Source organism: Podarcis liolepis, assembly GCF_965112155.1.
Source record: "Podarcis liolepis genome assembly, chromosome: 5".
Lineage (NCBI taxonomy): Eukaryota > Metazoa > Chordata > Lepidosauria > Squamata > Lacertidae > Podarcis > Podarcis liolepis.
Genome location: NC_139556.1, coordinates 12,763,989 through 12,780,801, shown reverse-complemented (window position 1 = coordinate 12,780,801; position 16,813 = coordinate 12,763,989). Strand labels below are relative to the sequence as shown.

The window sequence follows — 16,813 nt, the reverse complement described above, 5'->3', positions numbered from 1 at the left end:
TTTGCGGACGTTTGTCCTCAGCTCAGTAATGTCCATAGGTAAAGGTAAAGGGACCGCTGACCATTAGGTCCAGTTGTGACCGACTCTGCGGTTGCGGCGCTCATCTCGCTTTATTGGCCGAGGGAGCTGGCGTACAGCTTCCGGGTCGTGTGGCCAGCATGACTAAGCCGCTTCTGGCGAACCAGAGCAGCGCACGGAAATGCCATTGACCTTCCCGCCCGAGCGGTACCTATTTATCTACTTGCACTTTGACGTGCTTTGGAACTGCTAGGTTGGCAGGAGCAGGGACCGAGCAATGGGAGCTCACCCCGTCGCGGGGATTCAAACTGCTGACCTTCTGATTGGCAAGTCCTAGACTCTGTGGCTTAACCCACAGCGCCATCCGCGTCCCCAACAGTACTATCCATAATTTTTGTCAAAAAGGCCATACAGCTTCAGGTATTAAACATAGTTTTCAAGTAATATTTCTGAAATCTGTCGGCATGGATGATTCAAGTGACTGAAAGATTTTGCTTGGACTGATTTAGAGAACCCGCTGGGAAGGAATGGGACTGGGAGGGAGCTGAACTGATCCTGGCTCTTCCTTGGCGGTTCTCAGGGGGTAGTGATGGAAGGAGAGTTTATGCTGTGCCACAAGGTTCAATTTTTTGCCACCCATGCAATTGGAAACTGCTGGGTAAAATCATCAGGAGGGCTTGGGCTGAGAAGTCATCTTCAGTATGGTACACCAGTGGTTCTCAAACTTTGTTCTCTGGGCCATAAAAATTTGCTCGCACCACACCAAATTTTTCACCGGTTAGAAATACATCGGAAAACACAACTAGGATTGTCCTCCATATCACTTGATACTCTTGCTCTCGTCTTGAAAATATGTCTATATCAGGGGTAGGCAACCTAAGGCCCAGGGGCCGGATGTGGCCCAATCGCCTACTAAATCCGGCTTGCGGACGGTCTGGGAATCGGCGTGTTTTTACATGAGTAGAATGTGTCCTTTTATTTCAAATGCATCTCTGGGTTATTTGTGGGGCATAGGAATTTGTTCATTCCCCCCCCCCCAAAAAAAAATAGTCCGGCCCACCACGGCTGAAAAAGGTTGCTGACCCCTGGTCTATATTCTGCAAATTTTTTTTAAAAAATGTCACTGTACTACACTACACTGAAATGTTTAAATGTTTCTTTGATTGTCCTTGAATCTTCTCACCATCCTCTCCTTCCACACTGAGTGGGGTTTCATCCTTACATGAAAAAACAACAATGCCTTGCTCGAAGCAGCAGAGAATATACTTGAAAACTCGAGGGGTATGGGACATAAGAGGGACATTTTTTTAAAAAATGATATTTATTAAGGTTTCAAAGAAAAGAATTACAAGAATTAGAAAAAAAGAAGAAAAGAAAGACAAAAGGAAAAATAAAAGGAAAAATAGAAAATACAAAAAAGATAAAAAACACTTTAAAAAATACATCAATCTTTCCATACCTTACATCCATTTCCTTGTTTCCTTGACCTCCTCACACCTCCCTTTTTTGTATTCCAATTCAGTTAGTTAATTCAGCAATTTCTTTCCCTCTTTGTTTTTTATCTTAGTCCTTTAACATAATATATTATAACTTTGGATTCTCACCTGTTAACAATCCATTTTTACATACACCTTTATAACATTGCTGCTTAAACCACTTAACTCCATTCTGACATCATTCTAACATTCATTAATTTTGCAATATTTCTGTAAATATTCTCATAAGAGGCAGATTTTCAGCTGTGTTGCAAGCCCACGGTGCTCTTTGGCAAATCACTCAAAGCCAATTCATTTACGACCAGCAAATGACCTGCTTTTGCATTGCAGGGGGTGGACTAGATGGCTCTAGGGGTCCCTTCTAACTCTAGAATTCCATGATTCCTCACCTATGAAACACTTCCCTCCATTCTGGGTAAGGAACCAAACAATGCCTGGCCAGAGAATGGAACGCTCCGGATTCTTGAGCACCCAAAACACAGATCCTATTAGACCGGCCTATGCCAAAAACTGATTTGTTGACTGCAGTCATCTAGCTATTATACTTCTGGGCCCAACTGCTTTATATCATTGAAGTGCTCTACCCCTAGACTAGGACACCCAGAAATCACGGTCAGCAAACATCAGGAAACATTAAGGCAGTGTCACTGATATTAAGCATATGCATCAAGCTGGGAGGCATACAAGTCACTTGTCATGGCAACAAAAGTCTAGTCTAGGAAGCACTGCAAGAGAGCAATGAGGCTATGCAAAGCTCTCCCCAGCGAATTATCTATTATATCCAGAATGTTGTCATTTTCAAAAACAGCAGGAGACACTGGCGGGATCAGAAACCCCGCAGGAACTGCGCGGCGGTAACAGGGAAGCAAGCTGGTCACATGTGACTCACAAACTCATGGAAAATTAGATAAATTCACAGATTTATTCTACAGATATTAGCCATGATTCTCAATCAGATGCTGGGGTCAAGCAGAGGGGAAAGGATATGGCCTTTGTGCCTTCTTTTCTCAGAGCTCAACTAAATGATGTGCCCTTTGAGCAAGGTGTGATTTTATCTGGATGGCTTTTAAAAATAAAAAGCACGCACTAGTCCTTGACTGTGCTCCCACCTGCTCCTTCTATTTTTTTTTAAAAGCCATCTTCAAATATCTAAAGGACTGTCCCATGGAAGATGGAGGAAGCTTGTTTTCTCCTCCTCCGGAGGGTAGGACCGGAACCAACAGCTCCAAGTTACAAGGAAGGGGATTCCGACTAAACGTCAGGAAGACCTTTCTGACGGTAAGAGCTGTTCGACAGTGGAATAGTCTCCCTCAGAAGGGGGTGGACTCTCCTTCCTTGGGAGGTTTTTAAGCAAAGGTTGTTAAGTACAGCAATTTAATTCACTTAAAATGTAAATGCTTGTACGTATTAAAGGTAAAGGGACCCCTGACCATTAGGTCCAGTCATGGCCGACTCTGGGGTTGCAGCGCTCATCTCGTGTCAGGGAACTGCCATCGGAGGGACAGGAGGTGGAAGGGCTCACAGAGGTTGGGAGAGACTCAGCAGCTGAAGAGGGAACCAGCAGGGGGAGAGAAGGAGCTCCGAGGGAAAGTGAGCGGGAGGGATGGCTCAGAGACACTTCCAGCGAAGGCAGTGGGGAGGTTTCAGGACCTCCTATAGGGACACCCACTCCTTGCCGGAAACTGTCACACCGTGAGTCCAGAAGACGCATTTCCGTCAAGGAGCTTTTATGTTGGAAGAGATTCCGTAAGCAACCACTTTCGGAATCTGCCAGCGACTGACGGAGCCATGCTTAAGGGGCTCCGTTACAGACAGAGGTTTGCGGACTTAACCCAACTCTGAGGGACTAGGATTTTACGCACAAGCAGCTCATCATCCCATCACATCTCGCTTTATTGGCCAAGGGAGCCCCTCTCTTGCGATACTTCCCCCGCGCTGCCAGGGGAAGCCAGAGGCGGCAGTGGCGGCGGCTGAGGAGGCAGCCTGAGGGAGGAGGAAGAGGAGGAGATAGGGAGGGACGCAGAAGGGCAGCACTTCAGGGCCGCGGTGGCACCGCAACCGCCTCATGCCAGGCTCACGGGTGGCGTGGGCGACAGTCTCTCTCCCTCTCTCTCAGGTGGGGAAGGGCCAATGGAACTCCTCACGCCAGGACAACGGCAGCCCCGACGTGCTGCTTAGCATCCCCTCCAACCAGTGCAGCATCTTAATGTAGTGATTTCCCCCTCTGCATCCCTTTCATAACTCTATTTTTATAAATCATTTGTCCATCCATAGTTCCAATTTTTACTACAAGTCAATCCTACCAATGTATTGACAATGTAATGACAATGTATCTTGACAATAGCTTTTCAGCTAAATTATAAACTTTCCCCATTCTTTATTAAAGAGGTCCTCTTCCTGGTTTCTAATTCTGCCTGTAAGCTTTGCCACCTGGACGTCGTTCATCAGTTTTGTCTGCCACTCTTCTTTGGTGGGAGTTGTAGACCCTTAGGATCATCTAGTCCAACCCCTGCAAAACACAGTCAGTCGCAGCAAAAGCAGCATGACTCCATCAGTGCCAGATTTCTGTATAAGCTAAGCCAAAATCCCTTATTTTGGCTGCTGATCCCTAATTTTCGAGGCTGCTGGTCCCTTATTTTCAAATCTGTAAGTTGACAGCTATGGTTCTGATTAGTGGCTAGGCCACACTTAGCACTGGTTGTTGTTTTCTATTATTAAAAAAGAAACCTCATTGAATACGATGGGAGTAGACATGTATGGGATGGTGTTCAGCAACAGAGGGCATGCATTTTTCAGAGACAAATGGCGGGCTTTTCCATCTGGGCTGGAGTAAACATGAATGCTGACTCTTTTCAGCTGAGGTTTTTGGTCAACCAGGGCTTGGGGAATTTCCTGTGTGGTTATTTGCTGAAATGCATACTAGGGCAGATTCTTTTCGAAAACCAAATCAAAGGAGGATCTGAGAAGGACAAGGTCAGGGCTCCATAAGGCAAGCTTCTCTCCAACGCCTCCCCCCCCCCGCTACCCACAGAGATTTAGCTTACATGGGAAGCCTGCTCCCATCCTTATGCCAGAAGCCTCATTGTTGCCACAGTCATAAAATTGTGGCATAACTGCAACTGCACACAGTACTTTAGGGACAGGAGTGGGAAGGGAAGGCACAGCACTGCATTGCAATGCAATGCAGCATAACACAATTTTTGTATTGTTGTTTAGTCGTGTCCGACTCTTTGTGACCCCATGGACCAGAGCACGCCAGGCCCTCCTGTCTTCCACTGCCTCCCACAGTTTAGTCAAACTCATGCTGGTAGCTTCGAGAACACTATCCCACCATCTCATCCTCTGTCGTCCCCTTCTCCTTGTGCCCTCCATCTTTCCCAACATCAGGGTCTAGGGAGTCTTCTCTTCTCATGAGGTGGCCAAAGTATTGGAGTCTCAGCTTCAGGATCTGTCCTTCCAGTGAGCACTCAGGGCTGATTTCCTTCAGAATGGATAGGTTTGATCACTTGCAGTCCATGGGACTCTCAAGAGTCTCCTCCAGCACCATAATTCAAAAGCATCAATTCTTCGGCAATCAGCCTTCTTGATGGTCCAGCTCTCATAATCCAGCGCATGATTGCAATTTGGTCTCTGGTTCCTCTGCCTCTTCTAAATCCAGCTTGCACTTCTGGGAGTTCTCGGTCCACATACTGCTTGAGCCTTCCTTGTAGAATTTTAAGCATAACCTTGCTAGCGTGTGAGATGAGTGCAATTGTGCGGTAGTTGGAGCATTCTTTGGCACTGCCCTTCTTTGGGATTGGGATGTAGACTGATCTTCTCCAATCCTCTGGCCACTTTCCAAACTTGCTGGCATATTACTCCTCTTCAAATAACCTATAATGTTCCATCTGCCTTTTTATGGGCAACAAAATTGTGTGCTATTTCACCCCACCTCAGCAGCTAAATATCATGACACGTTGATATATCACGATGTTCGGAATGTATCTTGGCTGCTTCTTCTTCCACACTGGAGAATAGAGCAGGGCTATTAACTTCCCTTGATCAGAACACTATACTTGGTTGATGCAGACAAACCATCTTATATTTGTGTACCTGGTTCTTCTTGCTTAAGTGCACAAACTGACATTTGTCCCTATTGAAATTCATTTTGTTAGTCTGGGCTCAGTTCCCCAATCTGTTACAGTCATCTCGAATCCCGATTCTGTCTTCTGCAGTATGAGCTGTCCCTCCCAGTTTGGTGACATTTGCAAATTGGGTAAGAATCCACTCAATTCTTCCATCCAAGTCAGTTATAAAGACATTGAACAACAGGCCGAGGACAGAACCCTGAAGCACCCCACTCGTCACTTTTTTCCAGGACGATGAGAAACCACTCTGTGGGTTCGGTCACTTAACCAGCTACAAATCCACCTAACAGTTACTCATCTAGTCCACATTTTACCAGCTTCTCTGCCAGAATATCATGGGTGACTTTGCCAAAAGCCTTAGTGAAATCAAGATTTACTACATCCACAGCATTCCCCTGATCCACCAAGCTGGAACTGCATCAAAAAAGGAGAATCGTCTGCCATAACTTGTTTTTGAGAAAAACATGCTGCCGCTTAGTAATCACAGCATTTTCTAAGTGCTCACAGACCAACTGTTCAATTATCTGTTTTAGGACCTTTCTTGGTATCAATGGCGATTTGTTTGTTGGTCTGTTTTTTAACTGATTGTTTTAGTTTTGGAATGCAGTATTTAATTATTTTTTTCATTGCGAACCAGCTGGAAGATATTGTTGATTGCGTGTTAAATAACAAAACAGGATCCAGCTATGGCTTTGGGGTTCAGACTAATGCAGAATGATAATAGATACTTTTAGAAGGACACACAAGACAGAGAGAAAGATGAAAAGCATAGCCTCTGACAAGAAGGAAGTGACGTGTCAAGGCACTTATAATACCTTACCTTATCCCCAGGCTGTGGTCTCATTAGAGAAACTTGATCATAGCCTCGTCGAACAAGGGCCCATAGGGCATCCAGCTTGCCCTAAAATAAGAAATGATTGACATATTGGACATTGGAAACAGTAGGTTTCCTAGACTGAGCTTAATGAGGACTAGCAAACTGAAACTAAATCCAGGCAAGAAAGAGGTTCTACCAAACAGTAGGGTTTTTATCTTGCATGTTAAACAAGGGGTTGCGTTACCTTTGAAAACTTAGACTTGGAGTTTAGGGTTGTTATTGTACCTGGTCACAGACCTGGCTTTTCAAGTCAGGGGCAAATGGGACAGCAAATATAATAATAATAATAATAATAATAATAATAATAATAATAATAATAATAATAATAATAATTTATAACCTGCCACCCTGGGCGGCTCCCAACACAATAATAAACAGAATAAAACATCAAACATTAAAAACTTCCCTAAACAGGGCTGCCTTCAGATGTCTTCTAAAAGTCAGATAGCTGTTTCTTTCCTTGACATCTGATGGGAGGGCGTTCCACAGGGCGGGCGCCACCACCAAGAAGGCCCTCTGCCTGCTTCCCTGTAGCTTCACTTCTTGCAGGGAGGGAACCGCCAGAAGGCCCTCGGCACTGAACAATGGGGATGGAGATGCTCCTTCAGGGATACTCAAGGGAGCATGAACTGTGTTTGACAGGGGCAGCCAATCTTGTTTATTCCTGACCCACTCACATCTAAAGCAGAGGCTGGGTGGATGGGGTGGGGGGCTAATTTTAAAGCCAAGAAAGGGATCTGTGAGTGTAAGACCCCTTTTGTTTCCTTATTACCTCACTGCTACCTGCAGCCTGAAACACTCTTCTTGCTATCCCATCTTACTGTCCCTATTCCTATCGAAGCTGGGCTTTGAGAGAAGTCCCAGCAGTGATGGAGTGTAAGTCTTGAAGACAGGAGGGGAGGGAATGATGCTCAGTCCCCCTCCATTGCATACAATTTCATCAATTGCATACAATTCACCAGTTGCATACAATTGCATCCAGGCTGAACGATGGGGGTGGAGACGCTCCTTCAGGTATACTGGGCCAAGGCCGTTTAGGGCTTTAAAGGCCAGCACCAACACTTTGAATTAAGACAGAATTAAGGTGCACCAGTCTTTAGAAACAACATTTGAGGTCTTTAGCCATTCTAAGCAGTTCAGACAGGTTAATCTATTGCATAGGAATCATATTGGGCAGGACAAAACAGCATTTCCCAACGCTGGTTCCTCAGGTGTGGTTGGACGGCAACACCGTCATCCTTGATCATTAACCACATTGGCTAGATTTGGCTGGAATCCCAACTGTTACCCACATTTCTGAAAAAAATTGTAACAAAATATTTCAGAAATCTTAACAACATGGCAATCAGATCAAGGGCCTATTAAACGGGCAAATATTATTTACACATAACTCATAACTTGCCCTATTCACATAATTTTAGTGAACTGCTTGCAGCATTTGCCTGCCTTGCCTTGGGACTTTTATATTATTATTACAGTGGAACCTTGGTTCTCAAACTTAATCCATTCTGGGAGTCCGTTCGACTCCCGAAACCGTTCAAAAACCAAGGCATGGCTTCCGATTGGCTGCAGGAACTTCTTGCACTCAACTGGAAGCCGCGTCCGACGTTCGGTTTCCAAAAAACGTTCGAAAACCGGAACACTTACTTCTGGGTTTTTGTTATTCGGGTGCCAAAACGTCAGAATACCATGGCATTTGAGAACCGAGGTACGACTGTATTATGAATCGTAATTACCTGCCTTTCACCCTAAGGTCCCAAGGCATGTTACAGCGGCAAAACACAAGATTCAAAGAGTTGAAAACAACTCGCAATCACAGAAAAAAAGGGGGTATCACTGTTCTGCAGTGAGGCAGCCCACCCCATTTTGCCGCCTGAGGCACGACAGGAAATTGTCTTCCTGCCGCAGCCACCCTTACCTGGATCCTGTGCCCACGAAGCAGCAACAATGGTGGCAGGTTCTGGCGAGATCACACGAGATCTTGCCTGAAACCACTCCCACTTCTCTGCTTCTTGAGCAGCATATAAAAATTTAATAAAATTAAGAGCTGGTTTGGTTTCTTTCTTTACAGTTAATACGTGAATGAGAGCAGGTCCCTAAGAAGATCGTGGCAAAGAACGACGGCGGCCGTTCTGGTGTTCAATTCTGGGAGCGGGTGTCTGGCAAAACCTAGAAGAAAATCAAATACGTGCGTTACCTTAATGGGAGTGTACCATTTCCTTTCGGAGGGCAACCTCCGGGGGTGATCTCTCTTTGGCTTGGGTTCCCAGGGCTCAAACTCCTCTTCTGGCAATTTGATGACGGCATTTTTGGGCTTCTCTAGCTTTGCTCCTTCCTCTGTCGATCCTTTGTCACCCCATCTCACCTGATTAAGGTAAAACACAACGGAATGGGATATTCTCTCTTGCAGGTGGGAAATCGGGTTTTTGTGTGTGAGGTGTTTGTGATTTTGACTGGGGAAATAGCCAGATGAATTGTCACAGGTCTTGTTTTTGCATTTCACTGCCATCTGACCCCACTGTTTTACATTTCCCCCCTCCACAGCTGTATGTGCAAGAGAATAAGACTTCCTCATGCACCTGATAAGGCTTTAGTCCACAAATGTTTATGCAGTTTCTTTTGTCTTATCACAAGACTCTTCTATTATTTTTCTAACAGCACTACCATTACCCATGGTTAACACTTTTCATAATTTCCCCCCCAAGTCATGCATATTATGTTTTTCTCATTTTGAATTTCTATCTCTTTACAGCCTGTAATGCTTTGAAAGAGAATATGATGAAAATGATGTATAGATGGTATATTACACCAGTGAAATTAGCTAAAATGTATAAGACAAATAATAAATGTTGGAAATGTAAAGAAAAAGAAGGAACATTTTCTCATATGTGGTGGGAATGTAAAAAAGTAAAGAACTTATGGGAAATGATATATAATGAGATGAAAAAGATGTTGAAATATACATTTTTTAAAAAAACCAGAAGCATTTTTACTTGGTGTTATAGGTCAGGACATTAATAGGCAAGATGTTAAATTGTTTTTATATGCAACAACTGCAGCAAGAGTATTGTTAGCCCAGAAATGGAAACAAGAAGAAATTCCGACGAAGGAAGAATGGCAGACGACATTAATGGACTATGCAGAATTGGACAAAATGACAGGAAGGATTCGAAACTTGCAGGACCAGAGATTTACAGAAGATTGGAAGAAGTATATGAATTATTTGAAGAGCAACTGTAATCAACAAATTACGCTAGTAGGACTACAAGAAGTTTTGTAAGGAGAAATATACGAAGTGTTACAAAGTAGAAAAAGATAGAGATATTGGTTATGAGTTTGAAATGTAAGAGGGAAGATAAGAAATGCATACTGAGAGATTAGATTGGAAAATTTTCAGACAGGATTGATGGAAGTCAAAAATTTGAATAAGATGTAAAACTATGTTTAATTACTGTTGAAAACGATATGTTAAAAAAAACTAATACACATTATATATATAATTTTGAATTTCTATCTCAGATTGAATTTCTATTTATTTTGGGGGGATGAGGGAAGGGGTAGTCTCATTCTATACCATTTATGCTTCCATACTTCAGTATTATTTTTTAATTGTGAACTCGCATCTGCTTAAAACTGGTTATGTCCTTGAACTTTTAAGAATTACAGTGATCTCATCCTAATTTCGTTATATGAAGTGCTTTTTTCCTGGGGGGACGCAGGGGTATGCGTACCCCTAAAACATTTTGTGAATCTAACGGGAGAAGAAACTATTTATTTTTTTTATTAAAAAAATTAGTTTCTTCTCTAGTGCGGTGAATCGTCAGTTTCGGTGCTACCGCCGATGGCGGACTCATATCCTGCCACGGTGTTTCATGAGTCTCAGGCGGAAGCGAGCGTTTAATGTGTGAAGTAGGAATTGGAATCTAGGACTGTGATTGGTCAGTTTCGGGAAGATGTTAGTGCACACAACCTCATGCCAATGTGGAAGTTACTGTGAGCTGTCAGCTGTGCAATATGAGGTAGTGCATGTTCTTTGTACTTTTGTCCATTTACTGTATTTACTTTTCCCGATCTGAACTATAAAATGGTGATGTTCTTGAGTCAAAATGAGAGTACCCCTAAACATTAAAAAAAAAAGCCCACAAGAAACCCACTGGTTATATGATTTCAGTAGAACTGTGAAACCTGAAAAACCTGTCACTACTGGATTACCTTGGGATTTCCCATGGGTCCAAGTGCAAAATACTTTGAGGTTTACCCAGAGTGGCCAGGGTGACCCAGTCAGATGGGCGGGGTAAAAATAATAATAAATAATAAAATTATTATTATAAAATTGTTAGTTTGTGATGTGTGGGCCAGGAACGATTTGGCATAACACCAATATTGCTCCACTGACGCCATCAGTAGAGAATCTGGCTTGATAAATGAATTGCCCATGTTGACATCCATGTAAAAGGTAAAGTTAAAGGATCCCTAGACGGTTAAGTTCAGTCAAAGGCGACTGGGGGTGCGGCGCTCATCTCACTTTTCAGGCCAAGGGAGCCAGCATTTGTCCCCAGACAGCTTTCCGGGTCATGTGGCCAGCATGCGCTTCTGGCGCAATGGAACACCTTGCCGGAAACCAGAGCACGGAAATGCCGTTTACCTTCCCGCCGCAGCGGTACCTATTTATCTACTTGCACTGGCGTGCTTTCAAAGTGCTGTGTTGGCAGGAGCTGGGACAAAGCAACGAGAGCTCACTCCGTCGTGGGGAGTGCTGACCTTCTGATTGGCAAGCCCAAGAGGCTCAGTGGTTTGGACCACAGCGCCACCTGTGTCCCTGTGACACCCATGTGTCAGCTTGCCTGGCGCTAACAGGTGATTGATTGAAGGCCCCAAATTACGAAGATTTCTCAAACTTTGAGACTGGATCCTGCCTGTCCTTTACACCAATCATCTGAATGTGCATGGTCACATGCAAACCGTTTGCTTGTGTATGTGAGGAGTTTTGCAGACACAATTAGGAGCCCCACCCAGGCTTCAGAACAAATGCAATACCTCCATTCTTTTGATTCCACCGACACCTCTGCCTCCATAATATGACGCATCCACTGTAGGCCACTTTTTCTTTGGAAACCCATCTTCATCATCTGACTCCTGTGGGAAAGATACGGAAAGGGAGAGCGATATGTGTGTGTACATTCTCAGGAAGCAGCTCAGTCAACTAGGAGGCATCTGAAATCTCTATTCTTGGCTTTGCATGTCTGCATTCATAGCCTGGCAGCAAACAGAAACCTTGTTGTTTTCCCAGCTGCAGCTCCTTCCAGGGCATAAAAAAAGGAGAGAGGGGCTCTTTGCCTTTTTAGCTAAGGCTATTTATCTGTAATCAAATACAGAGAGAGCTTCAAAAATCCGTTTAGATTCTAAAGCTGTATTGTACGTTATAACGCTAGATATTCTAAAGGGCAATGAAATTAATAAAATATGACCTTACAGTGGTACCTCGGGTTACATATGCTTCAGGTTACATACGCTTCAGGTTACAGACTCCGCTAACCCAGAACTATTACCTCAGGTTAAGAACTTTGCTTCAGGATGAGAACAGAAATCGTGCTCCAGCGGCGCGGCAGCAGAAGGGGGCCCCATTAGCTAAAGTAGTGCTTCAGGTTAAGAACAGTTTCAGGTTAAGAACAGACCTCCGGAACGAATTAAGTGCTTAACCCGAGGTACCACTGTATTTATTATATACTTTTGAAACTATCCATATTTCTCGCAAACTCCTGTTTATTAATTGCTCCAGTTATACAACTATTATTTTGATCATGGTTTCTTGTTGAAAATGCTACTGCATCTGGAAGCAAATTACCCCTCAGACTTTCCTGGTCTGTCACTGTCAGCTCAAACTCCACTAGTCTGTACAGTGGTACCTCGGGTTACATATGCTTCAGGTTACATACGCTTCAGGTTAACCCAGAAATATTACCTCAGGTTAAGAACTTTGCTTCAGGATGAGAACAGAAATCGTGCTCCGGTGGTGCAGCGACAGCAGGAGGCCCCATTAGCTAAAGTGGTGCTTCAGGTTTAGAACAGTTTCAGGTTAAGTACGGACCTCCGGAACAAATTAAGTACTTAACCCGAGGTACCACTGTATCAGGTGTTTTTGCACCAATGTGCATCATGTTACACTTATTTACACTGAACAGCGCCTGCACCCGAACACCCACGCTCCCGTTTACACATTTTTAGCACTGCTGGGACTCCTCTTCTGTTTTAAGTGTGCTAGCTCTGGCACGGATAAATGGCGTTACCCTGCTCCAGCCAAAGAGATTCAGCTGGAAAAGTGTTGAGTATCACTAATGTAGATACTGGTTGGAGAAGGCGCCTCTTTTCCTTTTCCTTAAAAACAAAAGCCTGCGTTAAGCAAAAGGAAGCTGGCAGCCGAGTGCAGCCCAGTGTGACCTCAAATATCTCAAGGAAAAGAAAACAACACCATTCCTGTTTCCTTCTGAGGGACGGGGAAAAAAGAGGAAAGCTCCAATGGTAGAGCTGGACCAGGCTTCCTCAACCTCGCCCCTCCAGATGTTTTGAGACTACAATTCCCATCATCCCTGACCACTGGTCCTGCTAGCTAGGGATCATGGGAGTTGTAGTCCCAAAACATCTGGAGGGCCGAGGTTGGGGAAGCCTGAGCTAGACAGCCCTTTCTTTTTCCCATAGAAAGGAAATGGAAACTGTGTTGTTTTCCTTCCCAGAGAACTGGAAGTTTCAGTTTGCAATCGCTCACTTACTGGCTAAATTAATGGGAGACTCTTCTCCCTACCTAGCCTGCCCCATTCGCTGCCCTTCCAAGGAGCCCCTACAGCAGGGGTAGGCAACCTAATGCGCAGGGGGCCGGATGTGGCCCAATCGCCTTCTCAATCCGGCCCGCGGACGGTCCGGGAATCAGCGTGTAGAATGAGTAGAATGTGTGCTTTTATTTAAAATGCATCTCTGTGTTACAGTGGTACCTCGGGTTAAGTACTTAATTCTTTCCAGAGGTCCGTTCTTAACCTGAAACTGTTCTTAACCTGAAGCACCACTTTAGCTAATGGGGCCTCTCGCTGCCGCTGCACCACCGGAGCACAATTTCTGTTCTCATCCTGAAGCAAAGTTCTTAACCTGAAGCATTATTTCTGGGTTAGCGGAGTCTGTAACCTGAAGCGTATGTAACCTGAAGCATATGTAACCCGAGGTACCACTGGATTTGTGGGGTCTGCCTGGTGTTTTTACATGAGTAGAATGTGTGCTTTTATTTAAAAGGCATCTCTGGGTTATTTGTGGGGCATAGGAATTCATTCTCCCCCCGCCCCCCAATATAGACCAGCCCACCACATGGTCTGAAGGACAGTGGACCGGCCAACAGCTGAAAAAGGTTGCTGACCCCTGCCCTATGGGAATGGTGCTGCTTGCAGGGTAACAGCTTGAGTAACAACATACTTACAGGTTCCATTGGGGGTGGCGGTGGCGGTTCTTTGATGACCTGAAACACACACACACATAAGCCTGTCAGAGCCTGCAAGCTTTGTCCCCCATCTACATGCAACCTTTTCACTCAATGAAACAGTCCGGCTCATCAACTTCATCTCTTCAAATGGTTCGCAAAGGTTGGCTTTACCCGAGCCCTTTAGAGTCTTTAGACCAGTGGTGCCCCTCAGATGCCATTGGACCACAATCACAGACTGTTGAATATGATGGCAGAAATCCCCCCCCAAAAAAATATTAAAGCAACTAGGATTTTACTGTATTGCCCCAAATATAAGCCACACTTTTTTTTTTCCAAATTCCGACCGTGAAAAATTAAAGTGCGGCTTAAATTCGCGATCTTACAAAAATTGGCTTTTATGATATCGCCGTAGGATTTTCTTCTACATTTGCCATTTACGGGTGTGAGTGCCTGCGGAATTTTAAGGGAGTCGCTTATATTCGGGTATTGCCTTTTTTCCTCCCCTCCCCCCCCCCCCGAATTTTAAAGGTGCGGCTTATATTCGGGCCAATATGGTATATGCACAGAAATGGAGGGGAAGAATTTCCAACCAAAGAAAAATGGATAATGGACTAAGCAGAGCCAACAAAATGATCAGCAAAACTGAGGAAATCTTATGATGAGTGTTTTGTGGAAGAATGGTTGCCTTTTTCAGACTAGTTAAAGAAATATTTTAGCATGATGAACCTGCCAGTAGGATTTGACCTATGAGCAACAAAAGTAATTAGATTATAATATTGTGGTTATGATGCGATAGATAAAAGATGAGGTGTGACAGAAGGGGAGGATAAAACAACTGTTGGGAAACTGCACGTGCAGCTACTCACACAGAGTCAATTAAGGTTTGGCAGACAGCCAGAAGGCAATCTGAAGGAGTAAGTCTGCCTGGTGATAACAGAGACATGAAGACTGCTCCCTGATTGGTCAAGCTCTCTCAAGGGAGTGATAATTAATGGCCTACTAACTGGAATGAGAGCTAGTAGGAGTTGTAGGTGTTGGAGTTGAGAGTCGTATCAGAGAGAGCTAGCATATGATCCGTGTTCTGTTCCTGTAAATAGTCCACTGTATATAATAAACACCTAACTACAAGTTCCTGGTTCCTACTTCGTCTATCCTGTCTGCAGCCAAGTCGCCAATTGCTTCCGTGGATTCTGCGTTTACTCTGCTAGGTCTGGCTAAGGTCCTGCAACTAGTCAGAAAGTTGCGAAACACCAAATAGGTTTTACCAATAACAACTCCATGGGGAAAGGGGCAGGAAGCCGACAAAAATGAAAGACAAATTCGTGTTGTGACTATACATGTTAAAATATTGAAACTTAATAAAATATAATGCTGGCTGGAGCTGATGGATGTTGGGAGTCCCAAAATATCTGCAGCCCCAGAAGTTAGCCACTCCTGCTCCAGGATGAACAGTGCCGTTGCTAAAGCATGGGAAATGAACCTAAGGTTGGGATTGCTCCACCAATATTCCTTTTTGTTGTTGTTGAGTCGTTTAGTCATGTCCGACTCTTCGTGACCCCATAGACCAGAGCACGCCAGGCACTTCTGTCTTCCACCGCCTCCCGCATTTTGGTCAAACTCATGTTTGTAGCTTTGAGAACACTGTCCAACCATCTCATCCTCTGTCGTCCCCTTCTCCTTGTGCCCTCCATCTTTCCCAACATCAGGGTCTTTTCCAGGGAGTCCTCTCTTCTCATGAGGTGGCCAAAGTACTGGAGCCTCAGCTTCAGGATCTGTCCTTCCAGTGAGCACTCAGGGCTAATTTCCTTCAGAATGGATAGGTTTGATCTTCTTGCAGTCCATGGGACTCTCCAGAGTCTCCTCCAGCACCATAATTCAAAGGCATCCATTCTTTGGCGATCAGCCTTCTTTATGGTCCAGCTCTCACTTCCATACATCACTACTGGGAAAACACCAATCTTCCTAGCGAGGGGCAATGGAAAAGCCTCAGTGTTTTGTATTCACTGCTGCCCTTACAATCCTGCCAACTCCTGCAAAAGGGCAAAGCAAAAGGGAGGCACTTTTTTCTTTTTCGCTATACCAGCTCCAAAGATCGGGCCCCTCGGGAGATCTGTGGGGCTTTGGGATCCAGCCTCTGGCATCCGGCCCTGAAACTCACAGATCACGGAATCGTAGAGTTGGAAGGGACCACAAGGGCCATCTAGTCTAACCCCGGGAAAGTAGTTTCCAGACCACAGGGGTAAAAGCTCAGGGCTTCTGTGACAATGGAGCTCCCCCAGAAGCAGAGGCAAAAATCAGCATTTGGGGCTGGGAGCCAGGATTGCAACCTTAGGCATTTAATCATGGAGAATTGTGGCAGCCATCCAGCCCACACATCTGTCTTTAACTTGTTGCCACTGGCTGTGCAGCTGTGGTGGGTGTGACTCTTTAAAACACCCCTGGCAAATCAGGGATAATTTGACAAAAATGAAAATGTACCCTGATGCAGAAACCAAGGAAGGACAGGCTACTACCACCGTGAACCAGCCGTGAACGAGTCAGTTATGCTTTCCGCATTTTACTGTGCTCACATTCTTCTCCCTGTTAAGAAGTATTCCGCTTCTTGGCAATCTCATTAAACTGTTCTTTTACAGTTTTTTTTCATGGTATAAGATGGCGCGGATATAATTGGTCTGAGGAAATTAATGCAATCCACTCATATAATTCTACTGGCTTGCTAAATTTAGTTTAACAAGCAGTGGATACTTGAAGATTTTTAAAAAATGTACACAGAAAGTATAAACGCAGGAAATAAAAAGATCATACAAGGGCAGTCAGCTTGGCTGCTGGCCCA

General features: G+C 44.5%; 1 protein-coding gene across 1 annotated transcript in view; it reads right to left on the bottom strand.

Annotated features, from left to right (window-relative positions):
* ANTXRL (ANTXR like) overlaps nt 1-16,813 on the bottom strand; it is a 55,191-nt gene that overhangs the window by 7,382 nt on the left and 30,996 nt on the right. The window contains exons 14-17 of the mRNA XM_083505465.1: nt 13,978-14,016; nt 11,556-11,654; nt 8,716-8,883; nt 6,462-6,542 (exon numbers count right to left, since the gene is read on the bottom strand). Of these exons, the coding sequence (XP_083361591.1) occupies nt 6,462-6,542; nt 8,716-8,883; nt 11,556-11,654; nt 13,978-14,016 (387 nt within the window). The remainder of the gene's footprint in view (nt 1-6,461; nt 6,543-8,715; nt 8,884-11,555; nt 11,655-13,977; nt 14,017-16,813) is intronic.